The sequence below is a fragment of the Prosopis cineraria genome, unplaced genomic scaffold (genome assembly GCF_029017545.1).
Source record: "Prosopis cineraria cultivar Desert tree isolate PC_DT_omini unplaced genomic scaffold, ASM2901754v1 PC1695, whole genome shotgun sequence".
NCBI lineage: Eukaryota > Viridiplantae > Streptophyta > Magnoliopsida > Fabales > Fabaceae > Prosopis > Prosopis cineraria.
Window position 1 is genome coordinate 8,480 of NW_026557020.1, and position 20,392 is coordinate 28,871.

The 20,392-nt window shown below is 32.6% G+C and overlaps 1 protein-coding gene across 1 annotated transcript; it reads left to right on the forward strand.

Moving 5' to 3' along the window:
• The first annotated feature begins 4,989 nt into the window (after positions 1-4,989).
• Positions 4,990-7,216, forward strand: LOC129300662 (uncharacterized). The gene is made up of 3 exons (XM_054939231.1): positions 4,990-5,379; positions 6,718-6,915; positions 7,037-7,216. Exons 1-3 carry the CDS (start codon positions 4,990-4,992, stop codon positions 7,214-7,216), a joined length of 768 nt encoding a protein of 255 aa, XP_054795206.1.
• Positions 7,217-20,392: the final 13,176 nt, after the last annotated feature.

Consider the following 20,392-nt stretch of genomic DNA (forward strand, 5'->3'; position numbering starts at 1 on the left):
ACCTATTATTGCTGTGTCATCCGCTTCTCTTTTCAATGTTCATCAGTTCATGTCATACCGTAGAAGGAAAATGTCTTAAAATTATGACATTATTCATCATGCTCTTTTGGTTGACCAACGTTAGTCCACAAATATATTTAATTAGTTAATTGATTATTTGGTTTAATTTTAAAGTGAGACGCATTTTTTTCGTTATGTATATGATTAGGTGAAGTTGATGAATCAATTACATAATTTATAATTTATAATTTATAAATAGCATATCTTACCATAAATTTTATATTTAATATTGGTATTAATTTATCATTCACTTTTATAATGATTTTTATATTTTTCAATCCTCCTCTGTTAAAAAATATAAGGTATTTTTTGAGGGATTGGATATTAAAAAATGTAAAATATTTTTAAGTGTTTTAAAGTGTAATCATTAATTATTTTTTTCAAAAGTCTCTCTAATGAATAAATTATTTTATATTTATTTTAAAGTAAAACACTTTATTAAATAATGTTAAATATGAAAAAAATGGTGTTTGTTTGAAAACAATTAATTACTTTATTGGAGAATAAGATTCAATTAAAAATATCTTACATTTTTTAATGAAAGAAGTATGTGTGTGATATCTCATTTTTTTCATTACCAAAAGAAAAATAATCATTTCTTAAATCAAAATAGTGACTGATATTTACAAGACTTGAATTTTAGTGATAAAAAATTTGTAGAGAGGAAATTGTAACTACTTATCAAATTTTAGTTATTATTAGAAGAAAAGTAATCATTACTTAAACTTAAGTAGTAACTACTGCTTATAATATTTGAACTTCAATGATTAAAAAAATTGCAAAGTAGACCATATCATTAGCTATCCCATTTTAGTCATTTCTAGGTAAAAAAAAAAATAGTTGTTACTTAAATCAAATCAGTTATTGATATTTACAATAATTGAATTTCAATAATTAAAAATTTGTAGAGAGAAAGTTGTAATTACTTATCCCATTTTAATCATTATGAAAAAATAATCATTACTAAAATTAAATTTATAACTGATATTATAACACTTGAGAACATTATAGTCATTTAACAAAAGACAGTAATGTTAGAAATGTCTCAATAAACTTGAAAATAATTACTCCCTCCGTTCAAAATATAACACATTTTTTGAAGGGTTAAATGTTTAAAATATAAAACATTTTTACTTTTTCAAAATGTAAATATTGCCTTTTTTTAAAATATTCCTATTGAATAAATCACTTTAAATTTATTACAGGGTAAAACACTCTATTAAATAAGAGTAAATGTGAAAATATAGGGTTAATTTAAAAGAAGAGTAACTATTTTATTAAAAATAAGATTCGGTTAAAAATGTCTTACAGATTATTTTTGTTTTTTTAATGCTTACAGATTATTTTCTATGTATGTGCGTAAAAGCTCTCGTTTAGAACGGGATGAGTGTGCGGGAGAGAAAGTCATTGGCGCCGACGCCAAAGGAACAAGATGCCCTAATTCATAGCAAGAAAAAGGTTCGTGTGGGTGATGAAATTTTTTCGAATGAACATACCCTGATCCCACGAGATGAACCTTGGATGAGGGGTGAGGAGACAAACATAGAAGCAGAGAAGGGTGTCGAAGGTAAGTTCGATAGAGAGAAGGAAGACGATACTGGAGCTGCTGAAGAGAATGGGAAGGCTAGAAAATTGTATAAGCAAGCTTGTTCGAATGGTATGGCTGAAACAGAGGAAGAGGATTGGTAGAGCAACGATAAGTGGAAATCAAGAATTATTGTCAAAATGACGCCAAAAGGTCTGAATGTCATTATTCCACCAGCCAAGAAAGAGAGATTAGCAAAGAGGTGGAGTAATGCCTTGATAGTGAAGCTGTTAGGGTATATGGTGAGGTCTGAGTATATGGAAAGCAAGCTTCCACAGATGTGGGGACGTTTTGGTGAGGTTGCTATGATAGATGTTGGTGCGGGCTTCTTTGTGGTGCAATTTGAGAACCTGCAAGATTATGAGTCTACTTTTACAGGTGGTCCGTGGTTATTGTTTGATCACTACTTGGCTGTGCAACCATAGAAGGAGGATTTTAAACCTGAGGAAGAGAAGATTATAAAAATAGCAGCTTGGATTCGGATCATGAACTTACTACTCGACTACTATGATAAGGGAATCTTTTATGTGTTGGGATCCCAAGTAGGAGGAGTTCTAAAGGTAGATATGACCACGATGCGTCGAAAGAAGGGGCGATTTACATGAATATGTGTCGAACTAGACCTTAATGCTCCATTGCGACCTATTATTTTGATTAATAGGAAAGAAAAGAGGATACAATATGAGAGTATACATCTTATATGCTTGAGATGTGGAACATACAGGCATAATGTTGAACATTGTCAATCAAAGGCACAGGAATCTGAGGATGAAGGATCAAACTCTCAAAATAAGGAAAAGCTGATAGGTAAGGTGGTAGCTCAATATGCTGATAATTCATCTACTGTGCAGGAAGGATTAGAAGGTGAAAGAGAAGTACAAGAATCTGCAGTGCAATATGACTCGTGGATGTTGGTACAATATCGCTGTCAATTTCGATTGAGAATCAAGGAAATATTCCCAGGCGTGATTTTAGGGGAAAAGATCAGAATGGGGGCTAAAATCTCACTACTCGATTCTAGAAAATATTAAGGAAAATACGGTAGAGAACAATATGCAGATGTAGGAGAATAATATGGAGAATCAGGTGGCACATGATCCATTGAAAGATATTACAAATAAAAGGATTTTGACCAAGTCCAAGCTTAAGGGGTGAACACATAGGACAACGTTTGTTAATGAGCTGAAGCATGGTACTGGGCCGAATAAATCTGGAAAACGTTTGGATTAAAGCATTCAGATGGGCTAGTGGCAAAAGGAGACAATAATGGGCCAAGTAGAAGGAAATCAGTAAATGGGCCAGAATTCTTGAACACTGAGTCTACAATGGATGAGTTGAACATACACACAGTGTAGGGGGATCCAGAGATGAATCAAGAAGGGACCAATGAGATGGGTTATGAGCATGAGCGATAAAGAGATGAAGATAATGATGAACTAGACAAAGACTCTATGAGAATTGATGACAACCCTATTGATCTAGGTAAGGCCCAATATATTGTTCGCTCCAATCCTTTATCCACAAACTCAAATGAAGAGGATATGGCTGATTTGGTAGCTAATGATGCTAATGGTATGAAGTTCTAACTGGGCCATTTGAGTTTCGTTTAAAAAAACATATTTTTTATGGATAGTACAAATAAATTCAATATTTTACTATAGAATGTTCGTGGTGTTAGAGGACGTGGTTTTCTAAATTTGATTTCAGAGCTACATAAGAGATATAAGTTTAGTTTCTTGGCTCTCCTGGAGCCATGACATGATAGCTCTAAAGCTCAGTTCATTGCACATAAGATTGGTCTCACAAATTTTGATTATGTTGAGGCAAATGGTTATAGTGGTGGCATTTGGTGTTTTTAGGGAGAGGGAGTGGATTTTAAGGTGAAGTTGAAACATGATCAAGTACTGCATGGTTGTTTCAATGAGGGGAATAGAGAAGAATGGGAGTTATCTATAGTGTATGGTAGTCCAAATTATGCAAGGTGTTGCATGCTATGGTAAATTTTACGTCAAATAAAAGGAGATGGGGGATGTAGATGGTGTATTGGTGGGGATTTTAATGCTACTCTGTGTGAAGATGAGCATTTTTCCTTATCTTCATCACCTTTAAGAATTGATAGTATGTTCAAAAAATGGTTTGAGAAAGCTGAGGTGATTAACTTGGGGTACCAAGGACCTTAAGTATACTTGGGGCAATGGGAGATCTTGAAGTCAAATTGATAGAGTTTGTGCTAATACTTTATGGTTCGAACACTTTCTTGAAGCTTCTGTTATTCATCTTCCTAAGATAAAGTCTGATCATTGCCCTTTATTTATGGAACAACGCTAATACTGGCAAGAAGGTAAGAGAGTTTCATTTTTTTCGCTTTATGGGTGACTCATAATGATTTCAATGATCTAATGAAAAGCTCATGGAGTATCACCTCAGGATGGGAAAAGAATGTTGCAAGGTTTGTTTCAAACGTTTCAGATTGGAACATTAATGTTTTTGGAAATATTAACAAATAAAAATTTGAGTTACTACATAAACTTGAAGGCATCAATTGATGTTTATAGGCTAAACCAAACTCGTTAATATTAAAGGAAGAACAACATGCTATTTGGGGCAATTTGGAGAGTATCTTAATTCAAGAGGAAATTATATGGCTGCAGAGATCAAGATGCAACTAGTATACTCAGGGTGATAAAAATATAAAATTTTTTCATACTATGACAAATTGCCAAAAGAAGAGAAAGAATATCGAAGCTTTAAAAGGAGATGATGGTGGGTGGATCTATGACAAAGCTTTGTTAAAAAGGATGGGGACTGAGTACTTTACTAGTCTTTATTCTGATAACTCCCACAGTTAAAGTAACGTTATTTTTGAACAAAGTTATCCATCGGTAGGTCAGGATGACCTTGAATGGCTGGGAAAAGATGTTTCTCAACAAGAAGTCAAAAATGCTATTTTTTCTATGGGACCTCTTAAAGCTCCGGGACCTGATGGTTTAAATCCTCTTTTTATCCAAAATCAATGGAATGTGGTTGATATATCGATGTTCAATCTCATGCAGCAGATTTTCCAAACTCCAAAGTCTGTGGACTGCATCAATGACATGAATATTATGCTCATTCTAAAAATTGATGTTCCTGTATCTATGAAGGACTTTCAACCCATTAGCCTTTGTAATGTGGTGTATAAAGTAGTGACTAAAATTCTCGTAACAAGACTAAAAGGAATCATGGATAAGGTTGTGGCTCCTAATCAATGTAGTTTTGTTCCTAGAAGGTAGAATACAAATAATATTATAGTGGCTCAAGAAATTATACACTCTTTTCATAAGTGCAAGGGAAAACGTGGCTTCATGGCTTTAAAGATTGATCTAGAAAAAGCTTATGATAGGGTGAAATGGAGCTTTGTTCTTAGATGTCTTGAAGAAATGAACCTCCTTGCTAGCTTTATTGATTTGATATCTAATTGTCTCTCTCCAGCTAAAATGCAAGTGTTATGGAATGGGAAAAAGGGGGAGAAATTCTCTCCTTCACAGGGTCTAAGACAAGGTGATCCTATTTCTCCATATTTGTTTGTCCTAGTAATGGAGAAGTTAGGTCACATGATTCAAGGGGAGGTTGATAATGAGAATTGGATACCGTTTAAATTACAAAGAAATGGGGTTGGCATTTCTCATCTTTTCTTTGCGGATGACTTCTTGCTCTTCGTAGAAGCTAGTATGGATCAAGCAGGCATAATAAAGGTTTGTCTGGACAATTTTTGCTCTATTTCTAGAGAAAAGGTAAATAACTCTAAATCTAGAATCTTCTTCTCTAAGAATGTAAGGCGAATGTAGGTAGCTGAAATTAGTAAGTTTCTAAACTTTACACCCACCTCTGATCTGGGTAGATACTTAGGTGTTCCCTTGTACCATAAAAGAGTTACGAAGACTACCTATCAGAATATTCTTGAGAGAATGGACAGTTGCCTAGCCTCTTAGAAAGCTCATTCTCTATCCTCGGCGGCTCGACATACGCTAGTATCATCTGTTGTTGTGTCTATTCCTTCTTATTCTATGCAATCTACACCATTACCTGCTTATACTTGTAAAGAGATTGATAAGAAGTGTCAAAGATTTATATGGGGAGGCTCTAATTTGCGGAGGAAGTTATATCTTATAGCTTAGGAGGATGTGTGGATGAGAAAAGATGAAGAGGGTCTAGGTTTGAGATATGCCTACAAACAAAATAAAGCTTTCATGATGAAGTTGGGATGGGGCTTGGTTCATCGTAGAGATGCTCTGTGGGTGCAATTTATGAGAGAGAAATACAAGTATGGTGAAGACGTTATCCCTAAGGTTGAAGCGCGTAGAAGTGTGTCAAGTGCTTAGAAAGGTATTCTTGATGCTTGGACTGACACTACTAAAGGTATTGCTTAGCAGGTTGGGAAGGGAAATAGAATACAATTCTAGAAAGATAGTTGGTTGCCACACCATGATTCTCTCCTAAATTATGCTATCAAGCAGGTCCTGGAAGAGATTTCTGATAACTTGGTTGAGAAATATTTCTCTTCAACTGGTGCTTGGCTTAGGGATAAGTTTAAGGAGTATCTACTCTATACAATTTTGAGAGAAATTTATCGCATTAGGGGAAATCAAAGAGATGATAGGCCACGATAGAGGTGGCCGAACAATGGTGAATTCACTATGAAGTCAGCCTACCAAAGTCTTTGCCCAGATACTAATAGAATGCGAAGGAGTATTTGGAGGAGAGTGTGGAAAATGCCGATTCCCTGGCATAATAAAACCTTCCTTTAGTTATGCGCGCGAGGTAGACTTATGACAAACTCATTCTATGTTAATAGAGGTATATCGTTTGATGATAAGTGTACTTTGTGCTCTTCCTATACAGAGACTGTCATGTATATCCTTCGAGATTATAGTTTTGTAATAGACGTTTAGGTTAGATTGGTTTCGGTGGAGATGAAAGTGGTATTTGATTCTTTTAATAATATTATGGATTGGATTGATTAGAATCTAGCTCAAGGGCTCATATTAGAGGGCTATCGATAGGATATTTGGTTTGTGATTCTTTGCCGACAGTTATGGATCAGTAGGAACTTAAGAGTCTTTCAACAAAAGAAGTGTGGGGTCTGGGAGGTTTTGGCTCAAGTGCAAGTGTTGGTGTCTTGGTCAAACCCTGAACCCCTATCTATTAAGATGGAAAGAGATAGAGTACAATGGAGAGCACCGGAAATGGAAGTTGTCAAATTCAGTATAGATAGCGCAAGTGGACAGGATGTTTTCTATCACTGGATGTGGGGGTGTTGCTAGAGATCACACAGGACATTGTCTTAGTGGGTTTATCTATTATATTAGCCATAGGAGCAGTCTAAATGCTGAGCTTTGGGGTGTCACATAGGCACTTAAAAGAGCTTGGGACATGGGTTGGAGAAGGATAGTGATAGAGACAGATTGCATGGAGGCTATCAAGATGCTGCAGAATGATGAAAAACTAGAACACTCTAATCATGACCTCATTGCAGAGATCCAGAGCATGAGACGACGAGAGTGGACTGTTGATTTGACCTGGTGCCACTGAGAAGCTAACTCCGTTGCAAATTTGTTAGCGAAGGAGGCTTTGAAGCATATGGGATATGTGATCTTCTTTACATCTCCTCCTGATTTTATCTCTGATAGTTTAATGTCTGATGTTAGATTTTAGTTTTTAGTGTTTTTTGTTTTTTTTCTTCTTTTCCTTCATTAAAAAAAATGTCTTACATTTTTTAATAAAAAAAGTATTATATTTTGAAGGATCTTATTATCATTTGCATACTTTAGAAGGATTTTTTCTATTATTTTCTATGTAATATGACTTACCATAACTTTTTTTATTAAAACCAACACCTGTTTTTGTATCCTTTTTATAAATAATGTTTTACCCTTTTTATAAGAGTTGAGTGAAATAATCTTTTTTAAGCACAAGGTGAAGTGTTTGAATATAGTTTATTTTTTTTAAAAAAAGTGTTCGAATTTGTTGATGAAAATAATATAATTTAGAAGAGCTATTCTCAATTATACATAACAATGTGTGAATTTGATAAAATATGATAGATATAAAACTATTGTATTTAAAAATGTGTTAATATTTTTTGTCCACGTCAAAAACAAAAGTCAAAAATAAAAGTGACTTTTAAAAAACTTGATTGCTTTTCAATTGATAATCGTTAATCACGCACCCTTTCTCCGGCTACACATTATACCTGCTTTTCACATTATGTGTGTTGTTTTGGTTTAGGTTTAACAAATCCTCTTTCTTTCTATCTTTCTTCTTTGGGTAAAGGGATGACAATCTAAATAACAACATTAACAAACTCATAAAGCCAGGATCTAATATTCTATTGTGGCTAAAGATACACGAGAAAAAAAAAAGGTAAAGGGGAAGAAAAGTGAAGGAAAAACTAAATCCCCCCTCCCTCCCCTTGTTTGCCAAGGAAAAAGATGGGAGAGCGAGGAAATTGATGAAAAATAATATGTTAGATCCACAATTTTTTTTTTTAAACTTTCTCTCTAAATATGAGAAGATTTTTGAAAAAAAAAAATTCTCTTTTCAAATTTATTCATGAATGTTTTTCATTTCCTGCCTTTTACTTTTTTTATTTTCATTTTTCTATACGATTGTACTTTAAAATTTTTATATTATTGTATATTTAATAATTTTATAAATAAAATTTAAAATTAGGTAAAATAATGAAAAAATTACTAGAAAATTCCTTTTTAGAAGAGAAATTGTTTCCAAGAATCAAGTCAAATTTAAGGACCAAATTGATTTTAATATTAAAAAAAGAATGGGGTGAATGTACAAAAATGTCCTCAATTTTGAAAGGGAAAATAGAGAACTCACCAGTCCCAAACCCTTCACTGCGATTGCGTCATTAGTTGTAATAACCTCTGTCATTAAGTTCAATTAATCTAACTAATCGGCAATCCTTAATCATAAGGATCAATCATGACTAAACCATAATATTTATTTCATAAAGAAAATCAAAAGATTGGGATCTCAAAATTGTTTTAGATTAAATAGTGGAATTAAATCATGCAAGAATCAGTGTATTTGAAAACATGCGAAAACATGGAATATAAGACTTAACATTGAGAAAGGAAAGATGAAGGGCAAAACAATCATTAAGAAAAATTGCATTAGTTCACCATGATCAAGAGCACCTTTGCCACAGCCAACAATTCATTGACACACTTGCCATGACTTAGGTCACGTCTGTTGTGGCTCATGGTATAATAACCAACTCTCCATGTCCTACAACTCTACTCATCATAGCATTTCTATTTCTTAATATTTTATAATTTGATTCATGATATTCAATTTGTATAAGTAACAAATACATTTTTCTTGATTTGTTATCATCAAAAGACTTAGTTCAACAAATAAAATTGAAAATAGCTATTAAAATGCATATAATTAATATATTTGTTTTCAATTAAATTAATATATGTAAATTTTTAGATATTATTTATCTTATAATAAATTCTTATTATTAATTTTATTAAAATATTAAGATTCACTTATTATAATTTGATTGAATATAAGCATATTAAGTATATAAAATGACATATATAAATCTTATCCTCATTAAAATGTAGTAGATGAATGGATCCGATAAGGGTCTTAGGTTAGGTAGACATGTAACTTAGAAAATGAAGAGCAAAGACATGCAAATGTATTTTTATTTTATTTTATTTTAAGATTTGGATTCGATAGTTGTACTTATTATAGGTATTGAGTGCATATATTATCTGAGTCATTAAAATCTGAATTAACAGTTTAGATAAATTTACTCATTCATTGATCGCAAATAAACTATGAATTCATAACTATTGATTTAAATTTTTATGGTTCAGATGGTACAAATACTCAATGCTTATATTAAGTACAATCAACAAATCCAAATCATTAATTTCATTGAACGAAACAGATTATGCAATTAAAATTTAATATATTTATTTATATTATTATTTTCAATAATTAATTATAGTTTAATAACTTTAAAATTTTTGTTTATGTTGTCTGTGTATATTCATTTACATTTCTTTAATGGATGTTTAAATAAAAAAATTATTTGGACAGATTTTTCTTTATTTTTATTTTTTAAGAAGTCATTATCTGATGCCATCATTCAAAACAAATTTGTGATTTTCCGAAATTGAACTTACATGTATCGCCGGATAGTTCGCCAATCATTTATACCCACTTAAATTAGTCAGTTGAATTGAATATTAGTTATCAACAAAACTCGTTGATTGATAACTTTTTTCCTTTTATTTACAATACTTGAATCTGAAAAGAGGGTCCAATTTCACATGATCCAACCACAGTACAATTCATTCTTGTGACAAATGTGTTATTAATTTATATTAGATTGTGGTCAAATTCAGAGTGGGGTTCTCAAGACATGGGTGTGCAAACCATAAATTTAAATCAATGGTTACAAATTTATATGTTTTTTGAGATTAATGAGTCAGTGAGTTTATCTGAATTGTTAATTTAGATTTTAATAACTCAAATAGTATAGACACTCAATACCTGTATTAAGTACAACCATCGAATTTAAATCTCATATTATCATGGTTAACATTCAGCAATCGTTAATTAATTGGAATAATTAATTGACATTTCCTCATGAATGTCATATTTCTATGTTTGGAAATTTTGTGGTGTGTTAGAATGATTTTTTTTTTCATGCTGGTTGGATTGGAATGATGAAACACAAGACTGATTAGATTTATTTTATTTTAGCAATTTATTATTATTATTATTATTATTATTATTATTATTATTATTATTATTTCTTAGGTTTGATTTATTAGGGTAAAGTAGCAAATTTAGCCATATACTATTTTTTGAGAAACGTTTGATAGCCTAAATTATCATATGATGTAAAATAAATCATGAGCTTTGAAAATGAAGCATCTAGTAGCCCGCCGCTAACTTCAACTAACGTACGTTATGTGAAGCCCATAATGACACATGACATGACATAAGTATGACACATTAGCATGGTAAAGGTGCAAATTTATCCATAAATTATTTTTCAAAGAACACTGAGTAGCCTCTATTATAAGAAAACAGACCATCCAACTCATTCTCCTCAATTTTGACCAAACACCATTTATTTTTATACATATGAGGCCCACAAAGCATTAATTTCTTCAATCTTCTTGCCTTCATTCTCAGTATTAGCTCAAAGAGAAGAGATTCAAAAAGTTCTTATTTAAAGATATTCACAAAGACGATGCCAACAAAGTAGAAGCTTAATTTTCTTATGCATGAGAGAAGCCTGATTCTAGCTTAATTTAGCCATAAATTATTTCTTCTACTTTGTTAAAGTTGTCTTCGTGAATGTCTTTAGATAAGAACTCTTTGAACTCCTTCTTCTTGAGTTGAGAGTGAAAATGAGGGTAGTAAGATTGATGAGATTAATGCTTTGGGGCCTCATAAGTATAAAAATAAACGATGTTTGATCAAAATTGAGGTGAAGTTGTTGGATGGCACTTTTGTTTATAGTAGAGGTTACCCAGTGCTTCTTGAAGAATAGTTCGTGGATAAATTTGCACCTTTACCATGCTGACATGCCATGCCACGTGTCATTGTGGACCCCACATAACATTCGTCAGCTGAAGTTAACAATGGGCTATTGGATGCTCTATTTTTGAAAGTTCGTAATTTATTTTATACCATTTAATAGTTTAGGCTACCAAATACTCTTCAAAAAATAGTATACAGCCAAATATGCACCTTTACCTAATTTGTAATGGATTGTAAATTTGATTTAGAATTAATGATAAATACATTTAGTAAAGGTAGGTGTGTGAGAGAGAGAGAGAGAGAGAGAGAGAGAGATTTGATTTATTAATTAGGGTTAGTTGTAAAACTCTACTTCGATCATTTGCTTGTCTTTTTTTATTGAATTATGTTAACAATTTGAGCTATCTCCTCCCTTGTATTTCTCTCATTGTCTTCCACATTTATTAATTGATAAAACATCAATAAAATAATATAAAATATCAAAATATAAAAAGCCTAATATTTTAAAAGCCTTGATGGATATTAAACCAAAAAAAAATTCATGGATCTCAATTTTTATAGTCTAAACTCATTCTATGTCATCAAAGAGCCATCCATTAGCCTAACAATTTTCCACCACTGCCTGGCAACATCCTCATGTATAAATGTGGCAAGGAGCATCCGCTACTCAGATGTGCAAGTCAGAACCAAAAGATTGTGTCTAGCTAATCAATCCATTTCTCCACGACTCTATTCTCCATGGAAGTTGGAATCCTCAAAAGATTTAGGATTTGTACAAGTAAACTTCTTTAAAGCCAAATAAATAGAGCTCTCCAACTCTTTCCCTTTAAGCCTCACTAGTTTCGGCCTCCTTGGTTCACTCTTCTCATAGTAATCATCATCAGAGTAGCCATATCCCTCCTTATCATGTCTCTTTTTATTGTGACTGCCTCTAACTTTCTCCACAGTCTTATTGGTCTCTCCTGGTCTCTTCTTAAAAATTTCCTCATATTCAGCAATCCTTCTCTCACTCCTCTTCAGCATTGTTCTCAACTCGAGTAGTAAATCATCATTGCCCGTAGAAGGTCTTAGTTGTTTCCCAACTTGTTCCGAGCCTTGTCCCAACTCAACTTGCTCTTGCTTACTTGGGACTATATCCTCGTCTTGTACCAAGACTTCCCACTCTTGTCTTGATACAATTACTAGAATATTACTGGCCATATTCCTTGTTTGCACCATTCTTCCTTCCTAAAGATGGAAGTTCCCCTACAAGAAAAGAGTTAGCACTAACTCAAGGAAAAAAACAACATATGTATAATGTTAAACTTTCTATATGCAAATGCACAATTCACAAGCAAATTCAACTCTTTATACACAAACCACATACTAGTTCTCAAAACAAGAGAAACTGATACCAAGTTGAAATATCTGATAGCAAGTTGTAATATTCCTTACTTAAACACATTTAATCTCTGAAAGTCAAGGTAGTTAAGAGATAACTCATAAATTTCATAGTTGTACAATTTTCAAAAATAGGAATCCCAAGTTTTCATGAACAAAAATAAACCATTAGACTTTCTCTAAACACCTAATTTGAGTTTAAACATATGCGAAACCATAGGATCCTGAGTAACTTGATGCATTTGTAAAATAGTTGAAAAACAACCAAAATAGTGTAGTAGAGAGGTGCGTCACGACATGTTGCAGATGTATCGCAGTGTGTTGACTTTGTGCCATGTGCCACAGCACATTGCACACTTCAGAATAACACATAGCTATCAAATGACAGTACTTGGGATGAACTTTTTAGTTTCGACACATCACATTTTTCCATCCAACGTTCAATTGAAATAATTTAGGTGCATACAAAGAACATTCTCCTAACTCTAGCTAATTACATTGATTTCACAACTAAAACATTTTTCTATCAAAAAATGGATACCCTTTGTAAAATCACTCTTTTTTTACATAAACACACAATTTGGGTGTTCAAACCATAACACAAAAACCAAAAGCCTACATCAACCCTTATACCACATACAGTAGACCATTATAGACCCGTGCAATACACTGCAACTAACTAAACACACATATATCAAATTTTCAATACTCAATCCCATAAAAGGGGAGCTAATTTCACTACTACAAAAATAACTTTTTCTAGCGATTAAAAATGACTTTTTACAGCTATTAAATAGGCAATGTTGTTACAGGGAATGTAGAAAATCTAACTTTCTACATCGGTTATACGACCGCTATAAAAAAATATATATTCTACATTAGCTAACCATAACCAATGTAGAAAATAGATCAACAATTCAAAAATTAATAACTGCAACACTTTCTATAGCGGTTGGGGCTGCAACCAATGTAGAAAGTAGAAAGTACTTTCTACATTGGTTGCAGCCCCAACCGCTATAGAAAGTGTACTTTCTATAGTGATTATGTTCCAACTGCTATAGAAAATTTAATATTTTATACTGATTTTTACATTAACAGATGTAAAATAGTAATTTCTACATCGATTATGGTAATAACCACAGTAAAAAGTATATTTTACTTTTAAAATAAACATCCATATTTTTAAATTTACCCTACTCTCTATACAAAAATTACCACAGCCAAATTAAACAGCACAATGTATTTATAATTTTTAATATAAAATTAAATTAACAACTATCCAAAACTGAAAGTTATCTATAAATTATTTAAAAACTATTGAGCTATCCAAAACAAACCATTATGTCAACAAATGTTTTCAAAGTTGTCTACAACTAACAAACTTCTTAAATTGTATGAAACTTTCTATAAAACTCACAAATTTTTCCCAAAATAAGTTATCCAACGTATGCGAATGTCTTCAATTTTGGCTTCAGGGAATGGATTTGAATTGTCAAACATCTAAAATATAATTTGTAAAAGAGGCTTATTATGTACTCTCAAATAATATAATAAAATAAAACTTTTAAAAATATATTTATCTCTTATGTAAATTCAGTCATGCCCAATGTGATAATGTTGAGCATATGTCTCATCACATATAGGCTGCACAAGTTCGTCTTCACTGGTTGTCTACGGCTCTGTATAAGAATAAATCATAAGAAATCAACAAAAAATCTTAGTAATTGAACATATTCATAAAGTATAGCATAACCTTTGGCTAGATCCATGTAGGATCCTTGAGCTCATGTCCGTGCTTTTGCAAGACCATATTTTGATATGTTTTCATTGCTCTATGATCAAGATCACCAAGTTAGTAACTAAAATATTTAGTGTAAATTATATAAATATTTTTGCACAAATACTTACGAGTTTATTGTCTTCTTCATTTCCTTCCCAAGTTTATAATGAAGGGAACATAAGAAGACAATAATGTTGCTCTTCATTGAAAGAACAAAAACTGCCAATGGTTCCTGCAAAATATGATAAGTTAAAGTAAATCTATTAATTACAAATTAATCCTTACAAGAGCACATATAAAGCCATAAAAACATCCTTCTTGACTTCATATATTCTTTACTAGAGATACTGGGCCCTTAACTCTAAAGTATTCCCTTTCTCTATCATGTGATGCGGGCAAAGGAATCCAAACTTATCACCTTTGCCCGATATGATGCACAAATGATGAAGGTACCTACATCAATGCAATTGTGTTAGATCACTAGACTTGATAATTAAGTTAATTGCTTTAAAGAAACATAAACTTACATCAAAAATAGTTCAATGTGTGGTATGGTAAGCTAATTATTTGACAAAAGTCGAAGCAAATCTTCTCATTCAATTGTCACTATCATATCTTTCTTACCCACAACCTCCAAATCCATTTCTAAATCTTTGAGTTTGAATAATGGATCATACGCCATTAAGATCATTAGTTAGTGTGGAGTTAATGAGGTTTCTAGAAGTTTTGAGAGATTCGGCAAGGGAAGCTATTATATATAATAAAAAGAAAGAAATAGTTAGTAAGAAAATATTTTAGTAAAAGTTGCCACATAATAAAATTGCATACCATAGCTTGAACCATATTCACAGGTTTTTTGGGCCACAAGATAAACTTGCCAATAGCTTCTGCTACAGTCTTCAGCTCATCAGTAAGGAATGGAACCAATGCTTTTGGCACTTTTGGATCTTCAACCACCACTCTTACTTAATAATCTTGAATTTGTTTATAGTGGATGGTTGACCCTAAGTTATAAATGCTACTAAGAGCAACCAAGCGTCTATCAAGATCTTCTAAAAACATCTCGCATGGTTCACCAATGTTGTCACCAAAAGGACCTCTAACACATGCTCAAGAATATTACTCCCTTTTGTGCTATGAAATCCAGGAGATGTATGAACTGGTTTAGTAGGCGTCTCTTGTCGTGAGCTCATCATGCTCATCATCTCTTCCTTCATTTGCTCCTTCATTTATAAAAGCTGGGCTGTGAATGAAGCTTCAAACTCTTCTTTAGTCTGCTACCTCACAGTGGATATTACTATTTCAAGCTCTTTTCTAGTCACTACACCTCCTGAGTTGGGGTGAAAAGCTGCTCCAAAGTAGTCTCTTATACCCACACCATATCCAATGCCCCTCACACAACCTAGATGCTCTAGTTTTCCTATTGCAACCGTCAAAATATCATTTTTGCCCTCTAAAATGAAACTTCCTTAGGCTTATTGCTCCTTAAAAGCATCCTGTAACATAAAAATAACAATCTTAATTAATATTATATATAATTGTATAGAAATTTAAAGGGACAAGAAATAATAATATTACTTACAATCCTCTCAGCAATCTTGCACGCCATCTCGCTTGTATAGCCTTTTTTGCCTCCTTTTTTGTATTAATGTCCATATCTCCATTTCTTCTCTCAAGAGATGGGAGATGGCGGAGAAAGGAGTATGGAAGGATTAGCCTTAGCATAACCCCCACAAGACAGCGTGTGGGAGCATTGATTTTGTTGAGCAATTTCTTGCCCTTTAGCTCGTTTTTCCTATTAAAAAATGAATTTTCAATTTTATAATTGAAGTAAAACTAAACAAAACTTAAATCAATTAGAAATCAATAGATCAAAGCTTTTCAGAAGTTTAAATCTTGACAAATTCTTGCCAAGTATCTTCATCAAGGAATTGGTATGTGTCGAGAGGATTAAGACGAGCTTGACCCTTTGGCACCTCGATATGGATATATCTCCTAGCAAGATCAGTCTTGAAATTTCTCTAACATGTTCCATAATAGGAAATCAACTTGTGTTGGCAATCTTGATTAGAAAGAACATTGTACGTGAGCTGCAATTGAAACACAAGATGATAATCAATAATTTAACAATGATATATAACTACATGCATAAATTAATTTCATACCTGAATACTTTCCCATATATGGTCCTTCATATATTCTGGCACATCAGGCCAGTCTTTAAATACAATAGAGGGCTTGGTACGAGATAGGAGGTTAAGAAAACTAACAAACTTGGCCTTGTGTTCCCTATCGGATTCCATCTCTAATCAAATTGGATTGGTAACCTATGCCCAGCACTCCTACTTGTCAGATCTCTTAATCATGTGCCATATCTACCTCTCCTCATAGATTGGCTCTCACTAAGGGTGCCCTGACTTGACTCAACCAAGTGGCTAGCTAGTTGTGGACTAGCTCTGAGTGTCATCACCATGTTCACTCTAATTCTCCATGTTCCTATTAATTCATATAAATTAAATTAATTAGAAAAATAAACAAATATAAGATAATTAAAAACACATAATATAAATTTAATTGAACTTAAAAAAACATACTTTAATTAAAAACTAAATTCATATAGGGATATTCTCCCATATCCCTTCATGATGATCACTTCTTGTGGTATGTTCGTCATCTACTTTATTTACTACATTCAAAATTGGTAGCCCCAATGAGAAAGTAGGGGTTTCATAAATATTAAAGCTTGATTCTTGATTATCATCACTATCAATCACAATTTTTCCTTTCAGTGCTATTGACCAATTTTTATTTTCTGGATCTATCACATAGAAAACTTGTTTAGCTTGGTTTGCCATGATAAATGGCTTATCCCCATAAGTTAGTTTTTTAAGATCAACCATTATGAATCCTAACTTATCATCATGAACACTATTAATGTCAACCCATTTGCATTTGAAAATAGGAACTTTAAATTTTATATAATCAACTTCCCAAATCTCTTTAATAACCCCAAAATAAGTCCTTGCTGCTAATTTAAGTTTATTATCTTTTGAGCTAGAGAAGTGAACGGCTTTAGCTACTATCATAACCCTACTATTTTACATTGTACTCTTTTCATCCAAGGATTTTGTATAGAATACCCATTGATATCATATACACTCTAACATATAACATCAAAGTTAGGACCTCCTGCTAACCATTTAACTGTATCAGAAACGCTACTTTCATTCAAAACTCTCTACTTGAACCAATCTACAAAAATCCTATATGCTCTTTCAACAACTTTTGTTCAGTCATTCTCATTCGATAGTTTTCTACCTTTAGAAGTTTTTTGTGAGAAGAAAATGTAATCTTTAACTTCATCAATATTATTCAAAATATATAAATATACTCCTTATAATTCATCATAACTCATGCTCTTTACTGATACTTCACATGTGCCTTGACCTAATTGCCTCTTCTTATGACGAGATTTAGCAAGTTTAATTGACTTTGTACTTGACAAGTAATCAGAACAAAATTCCATGGCCTCTTTGGCAACATATTTTTCAACTATCGATGCTTCAGGTCAATATGGATTCTTGACATATCCTTTTAGTATTTTCATATATCTCTCAACTAGGTGCCATACAATTTTACCTTCCTCACTAAATGCACTATTAGGTAAACCATAATGTTAAAAAAAATATAGGAAGAAAGTGCATCTCAAGTTGGCACAAGATTATACAAGCTTCTTGTTCTAACTCTTCCAGTTTACAGGGATCAATAACTTTACTGCATAAAGCATTGAAAAAGAAATAGAGTCTAGTTATTGTGAGTCTTAAATCTTCTTTCAATATGCCTCGAATAGCTAAAGGTAATAGTTGCTGCATCAAGACATGGCAATCATAAGAATTTAAGCCTATCAGTTTTAACTCTTTCACAGACACAAGCTTCCCAATATTTGAAGAATACTACCAAAGGAATTTTAATTCCATGTAAACACTGATAGAAACTTATTTTCTCAAACTTGCACAATATATGAAAGGCTGGGGGACAATAAGTTCGCTTACCTTATAGTCTTCGGTGTAAATCCTCTCGTATTTCTATTTCTTTCAAATTCAATCTTATGTTCACACCGTCCTTAGTCTTACCTAGTATGTTCAGAAGCATTCTAATAATATTATCACACACGTTTTTCTCTATGTGCATAACATCAATACAATGCCTCACTTTAAGATTGTGCCAATATGAAAGGTTAAAAAAGATAGACCTTTTTCCTATATGTTTTTTACACCTATGTTCTTTTTTAGTCTTATAAAAGACAATATTGATGTCTTTCACCCGTTCAAATATTTGATCCACAGTCAAAGCATCTGGAGCATGATTGTGCTCTTGGTGACATGAAAAGCTTTTTTCAATTTATGATAAAGGTGATCTCGTCTGAGAAACCTCCGATGGCCAAGGTAGACTGTCTTTCTTTCATGTTGAAGTTGATGGTAGTTTGTGCTTTCTTTACAAATTGAACAAGCTTTATAACTTTCTTTCACACTATAGCAGAACAAATTCTCATATGCAGGAAAATCATTTATAGTACAAAATCATAGCATGTAACTTAAAATTTTCCTTCCAATTTGCATCAAACACTTCCACACCTACCTCCTATAACCCTTTCAAATCTTCAATTAGAGGTCTTAGGTAAATATCAATATCATTTCCAAGTTGTTTTGGTCTTGAAATCAACATGAATAGCATTATGTACTTTTGTTATGCACAACCAAGGTGATAGGTTGTAAATCATTCCATCAGTAGAAAGTCCAAGCCTCAGGTTTCTTGGCTCATTGCCAAATTCAGAAAACAATTGATTAATTTTCTTCCACTGAGGAGAATCGACTGGATGTCAAAGTTTTTCATCAGATATCCTCTCATTTGCATGCCATATCAAGTTCTTCGCATCATTGGTATTTGCAAATAAGCACTTGAATCTTAGTATAATTGGAAGATACCATTAAACCTTTGCAGGAGCCCCTTTCTCTTTGTACAGTGGTGCCTCACATTTCAAACACTTCTCCTCTCTTTCAAGCTCTTTTCTATACAACATACAATCATTAAGGCATGCATGTATTTTTATACTTCATACCCATCGGACATAAGATCTTCTTGGCATCATAATAATAATTTGGTAGTATGTTGCCTTTTGGCAACATTATTTGAAGTAACTCTAGCAACCAAGTAAAACTTTGATCACTCCACCCAACTCTTGCCTTTAAGGTAATTAGTTTTAACACCCTAGATAACAAACTAAAATTAGTGCACCTTGGGTATAGAGGCTTCTCCGCATCAGTGCCCAAGTTATCATACTCATGTGCTTGTTCAAAAGCTTCTTTCCTAACATTAAGGATCATGTCCTCTAACCAATCTTCATGCATATCTATTTCATCATTCAAATTATCAACTTTCACATATGAGACGTGTTACTATAATTTTTCAATCATTCACCATGCCAAATCCATACCTTATAATTCTTGCAAATCCCATCATAAATCAAGTGCTCTCTTATTTCATCAACACCTAATCTCCTCTCATTCAAGCAATTAATACAAGGACAATAGGACCTTGCACTACTGTCAACAACATTTTTCTTAGCAAATTCTAAAAATTTCTTCACCCCATTATCATACTCATCACTCATTCGTCTAGCATTTATCCAACTAGGATCCACATGTCAACTCCTAAATAATATAGCTAATGTTATTACCTTTAAACTATTTCAAAAATCTAAATTCCTAAATACTTAAAAACTAAATTTAAGCAATTTAGGGGGAAGAATGAATTTTAAAAAATTTCGACAGAGTCTCCCTTATAAATTGAACCTCCCAAGACTTTTAGAAAATTTTAGTAGAGAAAATTGATAATTTAAACCAAATTAATGATCACATGCAACAATCTAAGGCTTTATGAAGCCACTAACAGCATTCCCAACAACAATCAATAACAATAACAACTAAATTAAACAATTTAGGGAAAGAATGAATTTT

Bases quoted from the DNA above. Each gene is read 5' to 3' on its own strand.
- LOC129300662 (XM_054939231.1), top strand. From the start codon at position 4,990: ATGGCTTTAAAGATTGATCTAGAAAAAGCTTATGATAGGGTGAAATGG. The intron at 5,380-6,717 runs GTTTGTCTGGAC...CTTTGCCGACAG, and splicing joins ATCAAGCAGGCATAATAAAG to TTATGGATCAGTAGGAACTT. The intron at 6,916-7,036 runs GTTTTCTATCAC...GGTGTCACATAG, and splicing joins ATAGCGCAAGTGGACAGGAT to GCACTTAAAAGAGCTTGGGA.